The 17837-nt window shown below is 43.5% G+C and overlaps 1 protein-coding gene across 2 annotated transcripts; it reads right to left on the reverse strand.

The window, feature by feature from the left end:
• Window positions 1–7137: 7137 nt before the first annotated feature.
• Window positions 7138–17768, reverse strand: ACYP1 (acylphosphatase 1). Of its 2 annotated transcripts, none has more exons than XM_012182065.3 (3): window positions 17509–17768; window positions 12290–12387; window positions 7138–7562 (listed from the first exon to the last, which is right to left on the reverse strand). In XM_012182065.3, exons 1-3 carry the CDS (start codon window positions 17672–17674, stop codon window positions 7347–7349), a joined length of 480 nt encoding a protein of 159 aa, XP_012037455.1. In that variant the 5' UTR covers window positions 17675–17768; the 3' UTR covers window positions 7138–7346. The 2 variants fall into 2 exon arrangements, with proteins under 2 accessions (XP_012037455.1, XP_004010846.2); XM_004010797.5 differs by lacking the exon at window positions 17509–17768 and adding an exon at window positions 12765–12891.
• Window positions 17769–17837: the final 69 nt, after the last annotated feature.

Genomic DNA, 17837 nt, shown 5'->3' on the forward strand with positions numbered 1-17837 from the left:
GTCTCTTCTTACTGGTACCCCGAAGTTTCCAGTCTTTATCCCGTTTTATCATGGCGTGAAAAGCTGTTTCTAGCAATTTTTACTCGTTTTTCCCTTTTCTCATTTCTGTTGTGTGCGTACTACCATTTAATTCAACAGAGGCTTCCTAGGTGCTGCAGTAGTAAACAATTCGCTTGCCAATTCAGGAGATAAAGGTTTGATCCCTGGGTAGGGAAGAGCCCCTGGAGGAGGACATGGCAACCTACTCCAGTATCCTTGCCTAGAAAATCCCATAGACAGAGGAGCCTGAGGGGCTGCAGTCCATGAGGTTGCAAAGAGGCATGACTAACCACGGTATTTTATTTGCTTATCATCTGTCTGCTCACTAGAATGTGGATATTTATCTATTTTTATTTGCTGCTGTATCCCCATGGCAAGAACAGTGCCTGGCTTATGTTAGGCACTCAAATATTAATCGAGAGCTTTCCGTCTTAAAGATTATAGTTATTTCAAAGCTGGAAAAGATGAAGAATCTATATAGCTCTATTCTTAATTTATAGGTGAAAACAAGACTCTCTTCACTGACTTTTTTTTTTGGTATTTTTCTAATGGAATGAGAGTGGACCCCTAAGGGCATTGTGAGATTAGTTCAGTTCAGTCGGGTCCAGCTCTTTGCGACCCCATGAACCACAGCACGCCAGGCCTCCCTGTCCATCACCAACTCCTGGAATCTACCCAAACTCATGTCCATTGAGTCAGTGATGCCATTCATCCTGTCGTCCCCTTCTCCTCCTGCCCTCAATCTTTCCCAGCATCAGGGTCTTTTCGAATGAGTCAGCTCTTCGCATCAGGGGGCCAAAGTATTGGAGTTTCAGCTTCAACATCAGTCCTTCCAATGAACACCCAAGGCTGATCTCCCTTTAAGATGGACTGGTTGGATCTCCTTGCAGTCCAAGGGACTCTCAAGAGTCTTCTGCAACACCATAGTTCAAAAGCATCAATTCTTCGGTGCTCAGCCTTCTTCACAGTCCAACTCTCACATCCATACATGACTACTGGAAAAACCACAGCCTTGACTAGATGGATCTTTGTTGGCAATGTCTCTGCTTTTGAATATGCTGTCAGTTCAGTTCAGTGGCTCAGTCTTGTCTGACTCTCTACGACCCCATGAATCGCAGCACACCAGGCCTCCCTGTCCATCACCAACTCCTGGAGTTCACTCAGATTCCCGTTCATCAAGTCAGTGATGCCATCCAGCCATCTCATCCTCTGTCGTCCCCTTCTCCTCCTGCCCCCAATCCCTCCCAGCATCAGAGAATTTTCCAGTGAGTCAACTCTTCGCATGAGGTGGCCAAAATTACTGGAGTTTCAGCTTTAGCATCATTCCTTCCAAAGAAATCCCAGGGCTGATCTCCTTCAGAATGGACTGGTTGGATCTGCTTGCAGTCCAAGGGACTCTCAAGAGTCTTCTCCAACACCACAGTTCAAATGCATCAATTCTTTGGCGCTCAGCTTCTTTCACAGTCCAACTATCACATCCATACATGACTACTGGAAAAACCATAGCCTTGGCTAGACGGACCTTAGTCGGCAAAGTAATGCCTCTGCTTTTGAATATGCTATCTAGTTTGGTCATAACTTTTCTTCCAAGGAGTAAGCGTCTTTTAATTTCATGGCTGCAGTACCATCTGCAGTGATTTTGGAGCCCCCCAAAATAAAGTCTGACACTGTTTCCACTGTTTCCCCATCAATTTGCAAAGAAGTGATGGGACCGGATGCCATGACCTTTGTTTTCTGAATGTTGAGCTTTAAGCCAACTTTTTCACTCTTCTCTTTCGCTTTCATCAAGAGGCTCTCTAGTTCTTTACTTTCTGTGATAAGGGTGGTGTCACCTGCATATCTGAGGTTATTGATATTTCTCCTGGCAATCTTGATTCCAGTTTGTGCTTCCTCCAGCCCAGCGTTTCTCATGATGTACTCTGCATATACATCATGGAGAAAAGGAAAGATATACTCATTTGAACACAAAGTTTCAAAGAATAGCAAGGAGAAATAAGAAAGCCTTCATCTTTAAGAAAGCCTTTCCTGCTTAAATAAGCAGGGAGACAATATACAGCCTTGACGTACTCCTTTTCCTATTTGGAACTAGTCTCTTGTTCCAGGTCCAGTTCTAACTGTTGCTTCCTGACCTGCATATAGGTTTCTCAAGAGGCAGGTCAGGTGGTCTGTATTCCCATCTCTTTCAGAATTTTCCACAGTTTATTGTGATCCACACAGTCAAAGGCTTTGACATAATCAGTAAAGCAGAAATAGATGTTTTTCTGGAACTCTCTTGCTTTTTCTATGATCCAGTGGATGTTGGCAATTTGATCTCTGGTTTCTCTGCCTTTTCTAAATTCAGCTTGAACATCTGGAAGTTCACTATTCATGTATTGCTGAAGCCTGGCTTGGAGAATTTTGAGCATTACTTTACTAGCGTGTGAGATGAGTACAATTGTACTGTAGTTTAAGCATTCTTTGGCATTGCCTTTCTTTGGGTTTGGAATGAAAACTGACCTTTTCTAGTCCTGTGGCCACTGCTGAGTTTTCCAAATTTGCTGGCATATTGAATGCAGCACTTTCACAGCATCATCTTTTAGGAGCTGAAATAGCTCAACTGGAATTCCATCATCTCCACTAGCTTTGTTTGTAGTAATGCTTCCTAAGGCCCACTTGACTTCATATTCCCGGATGTCTGGCTTTAGGTGAGTGATCACACCATCGTGATTATCTGGGTCGTGAAGATTTTTTTTGTATAGTTCTTCTGTGTATTCTTGCCACCTCTTCTTAATATCTTCTGCTTTTGCTAGGTCCATACCATTTCTGTCCTTTATTGAGCCCATCTTTCCATGAAAAGTTCCCTTGGTATCTGCAATTTTCTTGAAGAGATCTCTAGTCTTTCCCATTCTTTTGTTTTCCTCTATTTCTTTGCATTGATCGCTCAGGAAGGCTTTCTTATCTCTCCTTGCTATTCTTTGAGACTCTGCATTCAAATGAATATATCTTTCCTTTTCTCCTTTGCTTTTTGCTTCTCTTCTTTTCACAGCTATTTGTAAGGCCTCCTCAGACAGCCATTTTGCTTTTTTTCGTTTCTTTTTCTTGGGGATGGTCTTGAACGCTGTCTCCTGTACAGTATCACGAACCTCCGTAAATAGTTCTTCAGGCACTCTGTCTATCAGATCTAGTCCCTTAAATCTATTTGTCCCTTCCGCTGTATAATTGTAAGGGATTTGATTTAGGTCATACCTGAATGGACCAACCTAGATAGCATATTCAAAAGCAGAGATAATACTTTGCCAACAAAGGTCCATCTAGTCAAGGCTATGGTTTTTCCAGTGGTCATGTATGGATGTGAGAGTTGGACTGTGAAGAAAGGTGAGTGCCGAAGAATTGATGCTTTTGAACTGTGGTGAAGAAGTTCAAATTGATGCTTTTGAGCTTCTGTGGAGAAGACTCTTGAGAGTCCCCTGGACTGCAAGGAGATCCAACCAGTCCATTCTAAAGGAGATCAGTCCTGGATGTTCTTTGGAAGGACTGATGCTAAAGCTGAAATTCCAATACTTTGGCCACCTCATGTGAAGAATTGACTCATTGGAAAGACTCTGATGCTGGGAGGGATTGGGGGCAGGAGGAGAAGGGGACAACAGAGGATGAGATGGCTGGATGGCATCACTGACTTGAGGACCTGAGTTTGAGTGAACTCTGGGAGTTGGTGATGGACAGGAAGGCCTGGCGTGCTGTGATTCATGGGGTTGCAAAGAGTCAGACACGACTGAGTGACTGAATTGAACTGAACTGAATGGTCTAGTAGTTTTCCCCACTTTCTTCAATTCAAGTCTGAATTTGACATTAAGGAGTTCATGATCTGAGCCACAGTCAGCTCCTGGTCTTGTTTTTGCTGACTGTATAGAGCTTCTGCATCTTCGGCTGCAAAGAATATGATCAATCTGATTTCGGTGTTGGCCATCTGGTGGTGTCCATGTGTAGAGTCTTCTTTTATATTGTTGGGAGGGTGTTTGCTATGACCAGTGCGTTCTCTTGGCAAAACTCTATTGGCCTTTGCCCTGCTTCATTCTGTTTTCCAAGGCCAAATTGCCTGTTACTCCAGCTGTTTCTTGACTTCCTACTTTTGCATTCCAGTCCCCTATAATGAAAAGGACATCTTTTGGGGGTGTTAGTTCTAAAAGGTCTTGTAGGTCTTCACAGAACCATTCAACTGCAGTTTCTTCAGCATTACTGGTCATTTACACAGCATTACTGTGTGATTAAGTGTTTTGGAAATTGATGACCAAACTTCAGTTGTTTCTTAGTCTTGTTTTCATTGGGTATTTTTATTTTAAAAAATTTGTATTTATTTTTTGCTGTGCTTGCTTTCTCTAGTTGCAGTGAGTTGGGGGTACTCTCTAGTTTGAGGTGCACAGGCTTCTCATTGTGGTGGCTTCTCTTGGGGTGGAGCACAGGCTCTAGAGTGAGGGCTCAGTGGTTGGGCTGTGAGAGGTGAGATCTTCCTGGAGCAGGGATCAAACCTGTGTCCCCTGCACTAGCAAGTGGACTTCCAACCTCTGGCTTACCAAGGAAGTCCAAAACCTTGTGTTTTTAAAGACTGGAATTTATGACCAACGTGTCAAACCCAGTAAGCATTTGATATATACTTTTTTAATGGCTGACAAAACCAAATCAGGAGATAGATAACCTAAGTCTGATGAAGGAAAATGCTTACTGCTTGAATTAGTTCATTCCAATCCCAAAGAAAGGCAATGCCAAAGAATGCTCAAACTACTGCACAATTGCACTCATCCCACACACTAGTAATGTTCAAAATTCTCCAAGCCAGGCTTCAGCAATACGTGAACCGTGAACTTCCAGATGTTCAAGCTGGTTTTAGAAAAGGCAGAGGAACCAGAGATCAAATTGCCTACATCTGCTGGATCATGGAAAAAGCAAGAGAGTTCCAGAAAAACATCTATTTCTGCTTTATTGACTATGCCAAAGCCTTTGACTGTGTGGATCACAAGAAACTGTGGAAAATTCTGAAAGAGATGGGCATACCATACCACCTGACCTGCCTCTTGAGAAACCTATATGCAGGTCAGGAAGCAACAGTTAGAACTGGACATGGAACAACAGACTGGTTCCAAATAGGAAAAGGAGTACGTCAAGGCTGTATATTGTCACCCTGCTTATTTAACTTCTATGCAGAGTACATCATGAGAAACGCTGTGGAAGAAGCACAAGCTGGAATCAAGATTGCTGGGAGAAATATCAATAACCTCAGATATGCAGATGACACCACCCTTATGGCAGAAAGTAAAGAGGAACTAAAAAGCCTCTTGATGAAAGTGAAAGCGGAGAGTGAGAAAGTTGGCTTAAAGCTCAACATTCAGAAAACGAAGATCATGGCATCTGGTTCCATCACTTCATGGGAAATAGATGGGGAAACATTGGAAACAGGTATCAGGCTTTATTTTGGGGGCTCCAAAATCACTGTAGATGGTGACTGCAGCCATGAAATTAAAAGACCCTTACTCCTTGGAAGAAAAGTTATGACGAATCTAGATAGCATATTCAAAAGCAGAGACATTACTTTGCCAACAAAGGTCTGTCTAGTCAAGGCTATGGTTTTTCCAGTAGTCATGTATGGATGAGAGAGTTGGACTGTGAAGAAAGGTGAGTGCCGAAGAATTGATGCTTTTGAACTGTGGTGTTGGAGAACTCTTGAGAGTCCCTTGGACTGCAAGGAGATCCAACCAGTCCATTCTGAAGGAGATCAGCCCTGGGATTTCTTTGGAAGGACTGATGCTGAAGATGAAACTCCAGTAACTTTGGCCACCTCATGTGAAGAGTTGACTCATTGGAAAAGACTCTGATGCTGGGAGGGACTGGGGGCAGGAGAAGAAGGGGACGACAGAGGATGAGATGGCTTGATGGCATCACTGACTCGATGGATGCAAACTCCGGGAGTTGGTGATGGACAGGGAGGCCTGGCGTGCTGTGATTCATGGGGTCGCAAAGAGTCAGACACGACTGAGCGACTGAACTGAACTGAACTGAATTAGTTTGCTAAGGCTGCCATAACAAAATACCAGACTAGACAGCTTAAACAATAGAAATGTATCTTGTCCCAGTTCTGGAGGCTAGAAATCTGAAAGTCAAAGTGTTGAAATGATGAATGATGATAAGGCCTCTTTCCTTGACTGGTAAATTGCTATCTTCTTCCTCTATCTTCACAAGTTCTTTCCTCTGTGCACACACACACCTGTGTCTAAATTTCCTCTTCTTATAAGGACACTAGGGTGTATTGGATTAGGGCCAACACTAATGACCCCATTTAACCTTAATTACCTCTATAAAGTCCCTCTCTCAAATGTAGTCGCATACTGAGGTACTGAGAGGACTTCAACATGTGAATTTGGCAGGGGTGAGGGGGTAACATAATTTAACACGTAGCATCAGTTTATGTGAATTCCTTACCTGGAGGACAGAAATGACAGTAGAAACTCCAGAAAAGGTAAAATAATTAGTCCAAGATATCATTTGTGTATGTGCTGTGCTCAGTCATGTCTCTTTGTGACTCCATGAACTGTAATAACCCACCAGGCTCCTCTGTCCTTGAGATTCTCCAGACAAGAATACTGGAGTGGGTTGCCTTTTCCCCCTCCAGGGGATCTTCCCAACCTAGGGTTTCCTGCATTGGTAGGTGGGTTCTTTACTATCGAGCCAACAGGGAAACCCAGATATCATTTGAACAGTTAACAAATGGAACTTTAGGATTTTTGTTCTTTTTAAAAAATATTTATTTTTATTTATTTATTTGGCTGCACAAGGTCTTAGTTGTGGCATGTGGGATCTAGTTCCCCAACCAGGGATCAAACCCAGGGCCCCAGCATTGACAGCTCACAGTCTTAGCCACTGGACACCAGGGGAGTCCCAGGATTTTTGTTCTGATTAGGTACAATTTCCTGAAGAAAATTTCATGGAAACTATTAAAAAGAAATGATGAAAAGTAACTGCTTTTTCTTTCAGACTTCCTTAAGTTACCTCCAAATTCTCTTCCCAAAGATGTTCAGAGTAAATGCCTCTTATTTTGCCCAAAATGAAGTTCATCAAAAAGAAAATAAGTTATCTTACACAGAAAGTTCTGTTTTTATTGATTAGAATTGCATATAGTTGTAATTCTTTCATCACACATATAATGCATAGTAACCATCAAGTAACGATGCTAAAATAACTTACTAACAAATTCTAATATTGAACACAGAATAGTTCTATCTCTATTAACAATACAAAACAAAACCGCTAAGTATCTTGGAAAATTTAAATGCAGACCATTATTTCACAATTTGGAAGTCTGCGTAGTCCAGCTTTACGATGACCTTCTCATTGTGGAAGCTTGCTCTGTCGATGTGTGACTTGGGACTTCCTTTTGTCTCAAGCCATTCCTGCATATGACGTACTTTGGAGGTAGGCCCTTGCAATCGTCCTTGCACTGTGCCCTGGTCAGTGTTCTGGACCCAGCCTACTAATCCAAGCTTTTTACCCTCAGCCTAAGGGAAAGAAAAAGACAAGAAAGAGAAATCCAGTGAGACTGAACAAAACAAAGCGAGACGACAATCTCTTGCCAGAACCTTGGCCTACAATCAAGCCACTGAAACTAATTTGATATTGTCCAGCACAGTCAAAACAGAACTACAGCAAGGAGAATCTCACTGCTGATCTTAACATGAAGTGTTGACCACTTGACTCCATTTCTTTCTTCTACCCTATAAAACCCAGGCACCAGAATTTTTCACTGTTTAGTCAATTTGATTAAGTACTAAAGATTTAAGACCTAATCAGATGTTTTCAAAATGATTCTCTAAGGCTGATTGTTGTTAGGATACTGGACTATATCTTGTTCATTTTCCTTCTCCTAATCAACAATCTAATGAATATATTAAATAGAAAAAAGCATAAAGTTATCTGATCCTTCTGTTTCTCTTTAGCCAAGACCATACCTAAACAAACCCAGATGATTAAGTATCCATTATATCTTTAAAGATCATTAGGGAGTATTTCACAATTTCCTGGGCAAATCATTCCATTGTTTTCACTGTAGAGAAACTGTCTAATCCAAGGTCTTTACCTTGCATTCAAAGCCCACTTTCTCTCATCCTCTGACAGAAGGAAAAAGTTGCTGGTGATCAGCCTCTAAACACTTACGTTTCATAAGACCACGTTAACTATTGTTTCCACTTGACTTTCTTCTGTCTAAATAATCACAAGGCCTTTAATGCTGAATAAGCTTAGGAAAAACATCTAATCATTGTAACCGCTCTTTTCTTAGACGTTTTATTGTTCTTTCCTATAAAGCATTAACTGTGAAATAACTGAAAATTGGGGGAAAGTAGTAACGTTTCAGAGGCAATTTTATTTTTGTAAAATTTCCAACTAAGGATTTATAAAAATTATTGCTTGTTACATTCTATCTAAATAGAAGGAGTTGGATTACAAAAGAAAATGGGAGTTAACATGACTGCATGTCCAAATGCTGGACTAGTGATCTAGTAAATATGGGAAATTGCTGGAGTTGGCCAAAGAAAATGTTATGCAGAGCAAAAGTATGTTTGATGAGGAACTGAAGTATTCATCAAATCAGTTATGTTCAAAGCAAAGACATGTTTGCATAGTGAACAAAAGAGACTTTGGTCAAATAACAGTTTAAAGGATAGGGAGGAAATTAAGGAATGAAGAAAAATAAGAGATATCTACAGCATGATTAAAGGTTGCAGACTGAAGCATTAAAAAAGAATACAGAAAATGGATTTGAATAAGACTCCATATCCCACTGACTTTGTGCAACAACTGCACCCTCTCCTACTTCATATTAACCCAGGAGAGTGGGCCGTGTCTAGTTCATAGTTACCTTATATGGTAACTTGCTATAAGAATGATTGTGTTGAGGCTTTGAGCAGGAGGTTATAATAGTTCAATACATTTTTAACTGCAGCGTGATTTATCTGAACTCCTGAGAGTAAACAAAACACTCCCAACTTTGACAGGTGTTGAGAATGGGGATTTCCTATGGGTTTTATCTGGGCACTGGATTCTGTTATTTTTAAATGGTAACACAATATTGCTGAGTCATGTTCAGCTTTGACTATATATCTAAACAAGCAAGTAGCATTCTCTCCTAAGAAAATTCCAAAAAGCTGATTCTCCCTCATAACCATATTTCCTCTTGAACAGTCATCTGGAAACATTTTAAGGATTATAATCACCAATTCTAGTCTCAATCTAAAAAAAGGTTATCCTCAAACCAATAACCTAGACCTTCCACATTAAGAAACTAGAAAGAGGGGAGCAAACTGAACTCAAATCAAGCAAAAAAGGGAAATAATAAAGATTACAGCAGGAGTTAATAAATAAAACAGAGATAAAGAAAGTTCTCTGGTGGTACAGTGGTTAAGAATCTGCCTTGCAATGCGGGTTTGATCCTTGGTAGGGGAACTAATTTCCTACATGCCCCAGAGAGACTAAAACACATGACCTCCCAAACCCCAACTAGGGAGTCGTTGCTCAACAACAAAAGATCTGCAGGACTCAACGAAGATCCTGTTAGCCACAACTAAAAGACCCACCACAGCCAAATAAATATTTGAAAATTGTTTTTCTGTATTCTTTTATCTTTTTTTACACTGAGGGTTGGGAGGTGCTATAACGATGGGCTCTCCTGCCATCTGCCCCTTTTCCCTCAACAACTTTAATTAATCTTCATTAATTTTTAATCCATTTATTAAGCCACAGGAACTTGCCCTACATGAAAGTGAAAGTTGCTCAGTTGCGTCTGACTCTTTGTGACTCCATGGACTATATAGTCCATGGAATTCTCCAGGACTGGAGAATTCTCCAGGCCAGAATACTGGAGTGGGTAGCCTTTCCCTTCTCCAGGGGATCTTCCTAACCCAGGGATCGAACCCAGGTCTCCCGCATTGCAGGTGGATTCTTTACCAGCTGAGACACAAGGGAAGCCCAAAAATGCTCAACTGGGTAGCCTATCTCTTTTCCAGGGGATCTTCCCGACCCAAGAATCGAACCGGGGTTTCCTGCATTGTAGGTGGATTGTTTACCAACTGAGCTATCAGGGAAGCCTACCCTACATAACTGGAGGCAAAGCTATCTGGAACATAGCTCTTGCTATGACTTTCAGTAATTCTTTTCTTCCAACAGGCACTTCATATATGAGCAGGGAACAGGGGGAACTAATTTGCAAATCATTGGAAAAAGAGGTAGTGGCACTTAACATTCACATTTCAAAGATTCAGGTTTGAACTTTAAAGTGGCTTTGGCAAGTTCTGCAGTCTTAACTCATTATCTTTGGGGTTGGAGATACACTGGGAAGGCAATAGCCTGATATTCCCCTATAGAAGACAGAAGGCAAACTAAGATTTCATCTTTGTCATTAGGGAAGATTGATGAAAGTGAAAGAGGAGAGTGAGAAAGTTGGCTTAAAGCTCAACATTCAGAAAACGAAGATCATGGCATCTGGTCCCATCACTTCATGGGAAATAGATGGGGAAACATTGGAAACAGTGTCAGACTTTATTTTGGGGGGCTCCAAAATCACTGCAGATGGTGATTGTAGCCATGAAATTAAAAGACGCTTACTCCTTGGAAGGAAAGTTATGACCAATCTAGATAGCATATTCAAAAGCAGAGACATTACTTTGCCAACAAAGGTCCGTCTAGTCAAGGCTATGGTTTTTCCAGTGGTCATGTATGGATGAGAGAGTTGGACTGTGAAGAAAGCTGAGCGCAGAAGAATTGATGCTTTTGAACTGTGGTGTGGGAGAAGACTCTTGAGAGTCCCTTGGACTGCAAGGAGATCCAACCAGTCCATTCTGAAGGAGATCAGTCCTGGGTGTTCTTTGGAAGGACGGATGCTAAAGCTGAAACGCCAATACTTTGGCCACCTCATGTGAAGAGTTGACTCATGGGAAAAGACTCTAATGCTGGGAGGGATTGGGGGCAGGAGGAGAAGTTGACAACAGAGGATGAGATGGCTTGATGGCATCACTGACTTGATGAACGGGAATCTGAGTGAACTCCGGGAGTTGGTGATGGACAGGGAGGCCTGGCGTACTGTGATTCATGGGGTCACAAAGAGTCAGACATGACTGAGTGACTGAACGGAACTGAACTGAACTGAACTGAACTGAGTGAAGTTAAGGCAAAGGCTGTCAATAGTCTGTTCATCCCCTCAATTACTGATATGTCATAGTAATACCAGGCTCCATGTTCAGTGTTACTATTACTTACCCTGGAATGAATAAAGTATTTTCATTAGAAAAGCTTCACCTGGAAAAAGTGTTGTTGCTTAGTCCCCAAGTCGTGTCTGACTCTTTGTGACACCTTGGACTGTAGCCCTCCAGGCTCCTCTGTCCATGGCATTTCCCTGACAAGAATATTGGAGTGGGTTGCCATTTCCTTCTCCAAGGGATCCCCAAGGGATCTTTCTGACCTAGAGATAGATAGAACCCACGTCTCTTGCATTGGCAGGAGATTCTTTACCACTGAACCACCTGGGAAGGCCTCCCCTGGAAAAGGTACTTGTTCTTTAAAACCTAAAATGAGCAGAATTAAGGAATTAAGTAGGGGAATGGGAGAGGGTTCAAGAGAATAAAAGGTCTGAAGAAAATGCAACAGCTACAGATGAAGTAGTTACATAAATTACAGTTATTTACATGTCGTCTCTTTGATCAGTGTTAACTTTCCTGTAAGAATTGTGATTTGTTTTGATGATGCCCCAATAGGGAGAACTGGGAAAGCCTTTTCTCTTTGTAAAAGAGAAGCTCATCCATATGTGTGTTGGTACTCAATACCACTGTTAGACCAATAATAACAGCAGACAAAGCTTCCAGTAGGGATTCCCAGGTGACTCAGTGGTAAAAGAATCCACCTGCCAATGCAAGAGACCTGGGTGGAGAAGATCCCCTGGAGGAGGAAATGCCAACCCACTCTGGTATTCTGGCTGGGAAAATCCCATGGACGGAAGAGCCTGGCGGGCTATATAGTCCATGGAGCTGCAGAGTCAGACACGACTGAGCATGCACACACACACAGAGAAAAGCTTCCATTTGCGTTGTGGTTTACCCATTGCAAAACATTTTCATACCTATTCTTCCACAAACCACCTCTCTGCCATTCAGCTACCAAAGAGCCAGCTTCTCCAAAGCATATTTTTCGGGAATATGTCTCTTGTTTCCATGCTGATAACGTAGGTAGGGCCACATACCTGAGTGTACTTGCGGAAAAACACTCCTTGCACCTTTCCAAAAATTTCATAATCCACTGATATCAGGGTATCCCCTTCTGCCATGCTCATGCTCAAACCTGTCAGAGACCAGGATAGCAGAAAAGTAAAGGACTCATTATCCTATTCCAGGGCCCCTAATCATTAGGCAGAAAGGGTCATCACACCCATAACCCCTACATCCTTAACCACTGCGACCTCTCCCTGACCTTAAGGTGCCCGTACTTCGGATACGTGTAAGGTCGGGTGTCTGAAGTAACAGGAAGACACCTGCAAGGGAGCTTCGGGTCGCGATTGCCCACAGAGGCCTCTTTTGGGGCAATTACCTGCATATCCAATTACCTCCCTACACCCATCCCTGGTCCCGCTCCCTCTCCATCCTTCCCTCTTCCCACAGATCTGCCTTCCACGCAGCCAGTACCTCCTCCTAGTAAATTTTATGCCTAATCGAACTCACAGGCACGCCCCGGGTCCCTGTCCCAGGCTCAACCTCCTTGTCGTCCTCCCAAGCGTTAGGGACTACCCGGCAGACCACCAGGCCAACAGTCACCCCTCAGCCGCGTAACCGCCGCGCCCGGAAGCTTAGAAGGCGGCTCCTCCTTCGCCGCCTCTCCTGTCCATCACCTGCACTGGCCAATCAGGCACGGCGCGCTCGGCCCAGAGCCCGCCTAGAGGGTGGGATTTCGGGAGGCGCGTGTCTAGGAGCGCCCGAGCCTCGGGCTTGGGGAGGATCTGTCCAGGGTCTCGGCCACGAGTCTACAGACCGAGTTCTCATCCTACCTTGGTCACTAAGCGCACCTCACTTTTTTTTTTTAAGTTTCTCCTGGGGAGAAGGACGAAGACGAAGAAACACTTGAGATAAATCCAATCATTCTGTAAATAATTACTGAGAGCCTCTGTGCCAGGCACAGTTCTAGGTCCTTGACACGCGTTAACGAAAAGAAAGGATCCCTGGATTGGAGGAGCTTAAATTCTGGAGACAGAGACAGACGGCAAACACTAAACATCATAAACAAAACAAAAAAATCATAAAATTTTTCTGCCCTTTTCCTCAGTTCTCCAATTCTGGGTCATGCCTAAGTTTGGAATTGGTAGCAGTAGCGACGAGTATAGGAGGTCGCACACACGGTTATTTCTCCCACTGTGATTCTGGAAGCTGCCCACCAGAGTCTACCCTACTAAGTAAGTCTACCTTACTAAGAAAACTCTAAACAATGCTTATCTAAAGCAACCAATCACAAACACAAACAAAATAACCCAGGGCTCCACAATCACAACTGAATCAGTCAACCTAAGCCAAGTGACCCAGAGAAGGCAATGGCAACCCACTCCAGTACCCTTGCCTGGAGAATCCCATGGACGGAGGAGCCTGGTGGGCTACAGTCCATGGGGCCGCTAAGAGTCAGACAGGACTGAGCGACTTCACTTTCACTTTTCACTTTCATGCATTGGAGAAGGAACTGACAACCCACTCCAGTGTTCTTGCCTGGAGAGTCCCAGGGCTGCTGTCTATGGGGTTGCACAGAGTCGGACACGATTGACACGACTTAGCAGCAGCAGCAAGCCAAGTGACCAAGTTGCATGAATTTCTTTAGGGAGAAGGGAACTGTCTAGGGGAGTTGTGGGTGTTGATTATTAAAAGTAGGGTCATCTCGTGTGTATCAGTCACTCAGTCATGTCTGACTCTTTGTGACCCCATGGATGGTAGCCCACCAGGATCCTCTGCCCGTGGAATTCTCCAGGCAAGAATACTGGAGTAGGTTGTCATTTCCTTCTCCAGGGGATCTTCCCCACCCAGGGTCGAACCCAGGACTCCTGCATTGGAGGCAGACTTTTTACTGTCTGAGCCACAAGGGAAGCCCAAAGGTCACCTTGCAGGCATTTATATCCAGATATCCTACGATTAAGAATGCATATGGGGCTTCCTTGGTGGGACAGTGGATAAGACTGTGCCTGCCAGCGCAGGGGACTTGGGTTTGATCCCTGGTCCAGGAAGATCTCACATGCCTCAGAGCAACCAACTCCGTGTGCCACAACTACTGAGTCCATGCTCTAGAGCCTGAGAGCCACAACTACTGAGCCTACGTGCTGTAACTGCTGAAGGTCAAGTGCCTAGAGCCTGTGCTCTGCGACAAGGGAGGCCACTTCAATGAGAAGCCTTTGCACTGCAACAGACAGTAGCCCTCACTTGCCACAACTAGAGAAAGCCTGAGCACAGCAATGAAGACCTAGCGCAGTCAAAAACAAACAAACAAACAAAAATTATATATATATATGTAAAGAATGTGAATGAAGGTAAACTGTGGTGCTTACTGTCGCCCTTTGGAGTGCTGTGTACCTTACATCCCTCCATTTAAGACTCCATATGTATGCCAGGTTGGCACACTTGGCAAGGTGAGATGGATTTGCAGGCCATGGAGATTCATTATTCCATTAGTTCCCCACTACAAAGTGAGGGTCCAGATCCTGGAGAGTCATATGACCTCAGTGCTGGTATGGGGGTGGCAGTGAGGTTGGAAACTGGATTGAATTGTCATGCTAGGCAATATTTGAAAATAATGCTGAACAGAGTAACTAGCTGATGTTATTTCTTTAAAATTTATTTTAAAGAAACCTAGTTTCTCTGTAGCATCAAACTATTCAGTACCTACATGTATACACAGTGGGATATACAAAGATGGATGGTATATAATCTTTGTCCTTAAAGAGCTTTTTTATTTCACATAAGGGACAAATATGCATGCAAATGATGACGATGCAATGCACAACATGCAAGTTCCATGAACATCCATTGAGAGTTCATCACGAGCCAGCCCTGTGACCAAAAAATATTATGAGAGCACAAAGGAGCAGAGCGATTCCTTCTGGCTGGCAAGACTGGGAAAGCGTTCTTGGAGGAAACGGCATATTACCCAAGGTTACATAACCACAAAGAGTAAGTGATGAGCTGGGATTTAGTTCCAAGCAGTCTGAGTACAGAGCCTACTCTGTACTGAATGCTATGTTCTACTACTTTCCAGCACATGGAGTTGGAGGAAGGCCACTGAGGTAAGAGAGTATGAGTAGTCAGATGTGGCTGGACCCTGAGTGTATATTACTGAGTATATACTACTGATATACTACTGGGTATATATCAACCCTGGCTGTACATTAGGACTTTGGGGGAAAGTTTACACAAGATTGATACCCAGGCCTTAACCTCCAGAAAAACTGCTTTCCAGGTAGCCCTAAAACACAGCTAGGGTTGACTCTGGGGAGGCAAGGCATGTTTCAGCTTTATCCTGTAGGTAAAGAAGAAGCGATTGGGTAGGAGAATGACAGGTTCAGGTGTATTTAGGATTTAGGATAGGGACTTTCCCGGGGGTCCACTGGTTAACCTTTCAATGCACATTCAATCCCCAGTCAGGAAACTAAAACACACATAATAACTAGAGAAGCTCCTACACACCACAATGAAGACTCAGAACAGCCAAAAGAAGCAGATGTATAGCAGTTAGGAGAGTGGTGCCGTCCCAGTGAGGAGTGAAGAAGAAACTCACCTAGGGTAGGAGAAATGAAAAGGAAGGGACATATATGAGACACTGCAGAATAAATTCAACAGAGCCTGCTGACCCGTTAGAAGGGGTGACAAATAGGGGGGAGTGGAAGAAGACTGAGGTTTCAGCATGAGAGGGAACACTGGAGAAGTGGCTTGGGAAATAGGGAGGTAATCACAACTGTGTTTTCTGTCTTATTGACTTTGAGATACCTGAGGAACATTCACGTGCATGTGCTACGTGGGCATTTGGAAACTTGAGTCTGTTACTAAGGGGGAGAACTAAGCTAGATGCCACTGAAACATAGGTGAGAACTGAAATTCCAGCATTTGGTTGAAATCATTAAGGAAGAGAATGTCTGAAACTGCATTTATATGAGAAATAAGCGGGCTTTGGAGAACAACTACATTTGGGAGGCAAGTGAGGAAAAGACATAAATGCAAGAATATGAAAGAAGATGGAACAAGGACATGAAAAAAGAAACCAAGAAGGCACAGAGAAGCAAGTGAGAAGAGAGTTCCAACGGAGAGAAAAAAATCAATAATGTCAAAGAGTAGGTTGAAGAAATAGCAGCTTTTGTCTTTAGGGTCATTGGAAGGTCACTGGTAGACTGGCCAGTTCAAAGCAGAGACGGGGAAACCAGACCACAATGGACTGGACAATGAGGGAGAGTCAAAGAAGTGAGGGCTGCTAATGTAAAGCTTTCTATTAAGAAATCTTTCTGAGAAGAGGAGAAAGGACTGGGACCCTAAGGTGAGAGGTGAGGTCAAGGGAAAGGAAGTTTGTTTGTTTGTTTTTTTTTGTAAGGCAAAGCTAAGCATATTTTAAAACCAGAGTGTGTGGATGGATACAACTTGAAGTTAGCAAGATGGATGGGTATGGTGAGTCAATTCCTGGAAGGTACTGAAAGGGACTAAGTCAAGAGAACTCAAGGAAAGACAAAGATTTTTTTTCCTCAGAAACAAGATGGAAAGGAGTCAAGATGGAAGGAGGCACCCTGGGAAATTCTGCTAGGCTAGAGGGGAGCTTTGGGAGTTGATGACAGGCAAGCCCCATGCTGAGATAATTGGGACCTTGAAAAGAGTGACAAACCTCTGGAAATGCATACACAGAGAGGGCACTTGAGAGACAAGTAGAAGGGAAAACAAGGCATCAAAAGACTGCTTTGGAGCACCGCCAAGGAATTTCTTTATAACACGTAAAAGCTGCAATATGACATGTTGAAGTAGTAACACCGACCACTGCTGTCTATATTATTTTCCATGGGCATGAATCTTTTTAAGTAAGTAGTTACAAGGGAAAAAGAGTAAGCTGCCTGTTTCAAACAGCTTGCACAAATGAACTGAAGTATGAAGACAAATAAACTCTCTTCTGATGTTAACAAGTTATGGGATATCTTTAGGGTTGAAATCAGGTTATACTGAGTATTTTGGATCTGGTGGTTAACTTCATTATCATTACACTTGTCTGAGTCATTCTTGGGCCCTAAGAAGACAGGGCCAGAGTTACCACATGAAAGGAAAACATTATATCAAAATAATGAGATTGGCTACAAAAACCTCCCCAGGAAGAGACTGCCTAGCAAAAGCTAGCGGAGTTGCTAAAATCTGACGCAAGCTCCAAACTATGTGCGAGGAAAAGCATGGACAGAGTCGACAGCCGTACCTGGGGCCGGTACCAAGCAGCCGAGCGTGCCGAGAAAGGCGATCAGCAGGCCCACTCCCGCTAAGAGGAGGGCCGACACCGGAATCTTGCGGCAGAATGACCTGAGGGCGCATCTAGGCGCTCCTTTTTTTGCCAGAGAAGGGCACACCCCAGGATCGGAGAGCATCGCTCTGAGAAAAGTACAAGCTCTTTGATGGAGCCCCAGAAGAGCCTCTCCCACCCCCTACCCACGTTCCCCAAGGGCAGGGCTGGACTGAGCTGCAGAGTTGGCGGGACACCGAGTCTAGTGACCCTGCTGGACCGCGCCCGCGGCCCCGGCGGCCCCGGGT

The sequence above is a fragment of the Ovis aries genome, chromosome 7 (assembly GCF_016772045.2).
Source record: "Ovis aries strain OAR_USU_Benz2616 breed Rambouillet chromosome 7, ARS-UI_Ramb_v3.0, whole genome shotgun sequence".
In the NCBI taxonomy this organism is placed as follows: domain Eukaryota; kingdom Metazoa; phylum Chordata; class Mammalia; order Artiodactyla; family Bovidae; genus Ovis; species Ovis aries.

Excerpts from the sequence above, each read along its gene's own strand:
- ACYP1 (XM_012182065.3), bottom strand. The coding sequence starts at position 17,674 with ATGCTCTCCGATCCTGGGGTGTGCCCTTCTCTGGCAAAAAAAGGAGCG. Across the intron at positions 12,388-17,508 it reads CTGCTTGGTACCGGCCCCAG|GTTTGAGCATGAGCATGGCA; the intron begins GTACGGCTGTCG and ends GGTCTCTGACAG. Across the intron at positions 7,563-12,289 it reads TTTTCCGCAAGTACACTCAG|GCTGAGGGTAAAAAGCTTGG; the intron begins GTATGTGGCCCT and ends TCTTTCCCTTAG.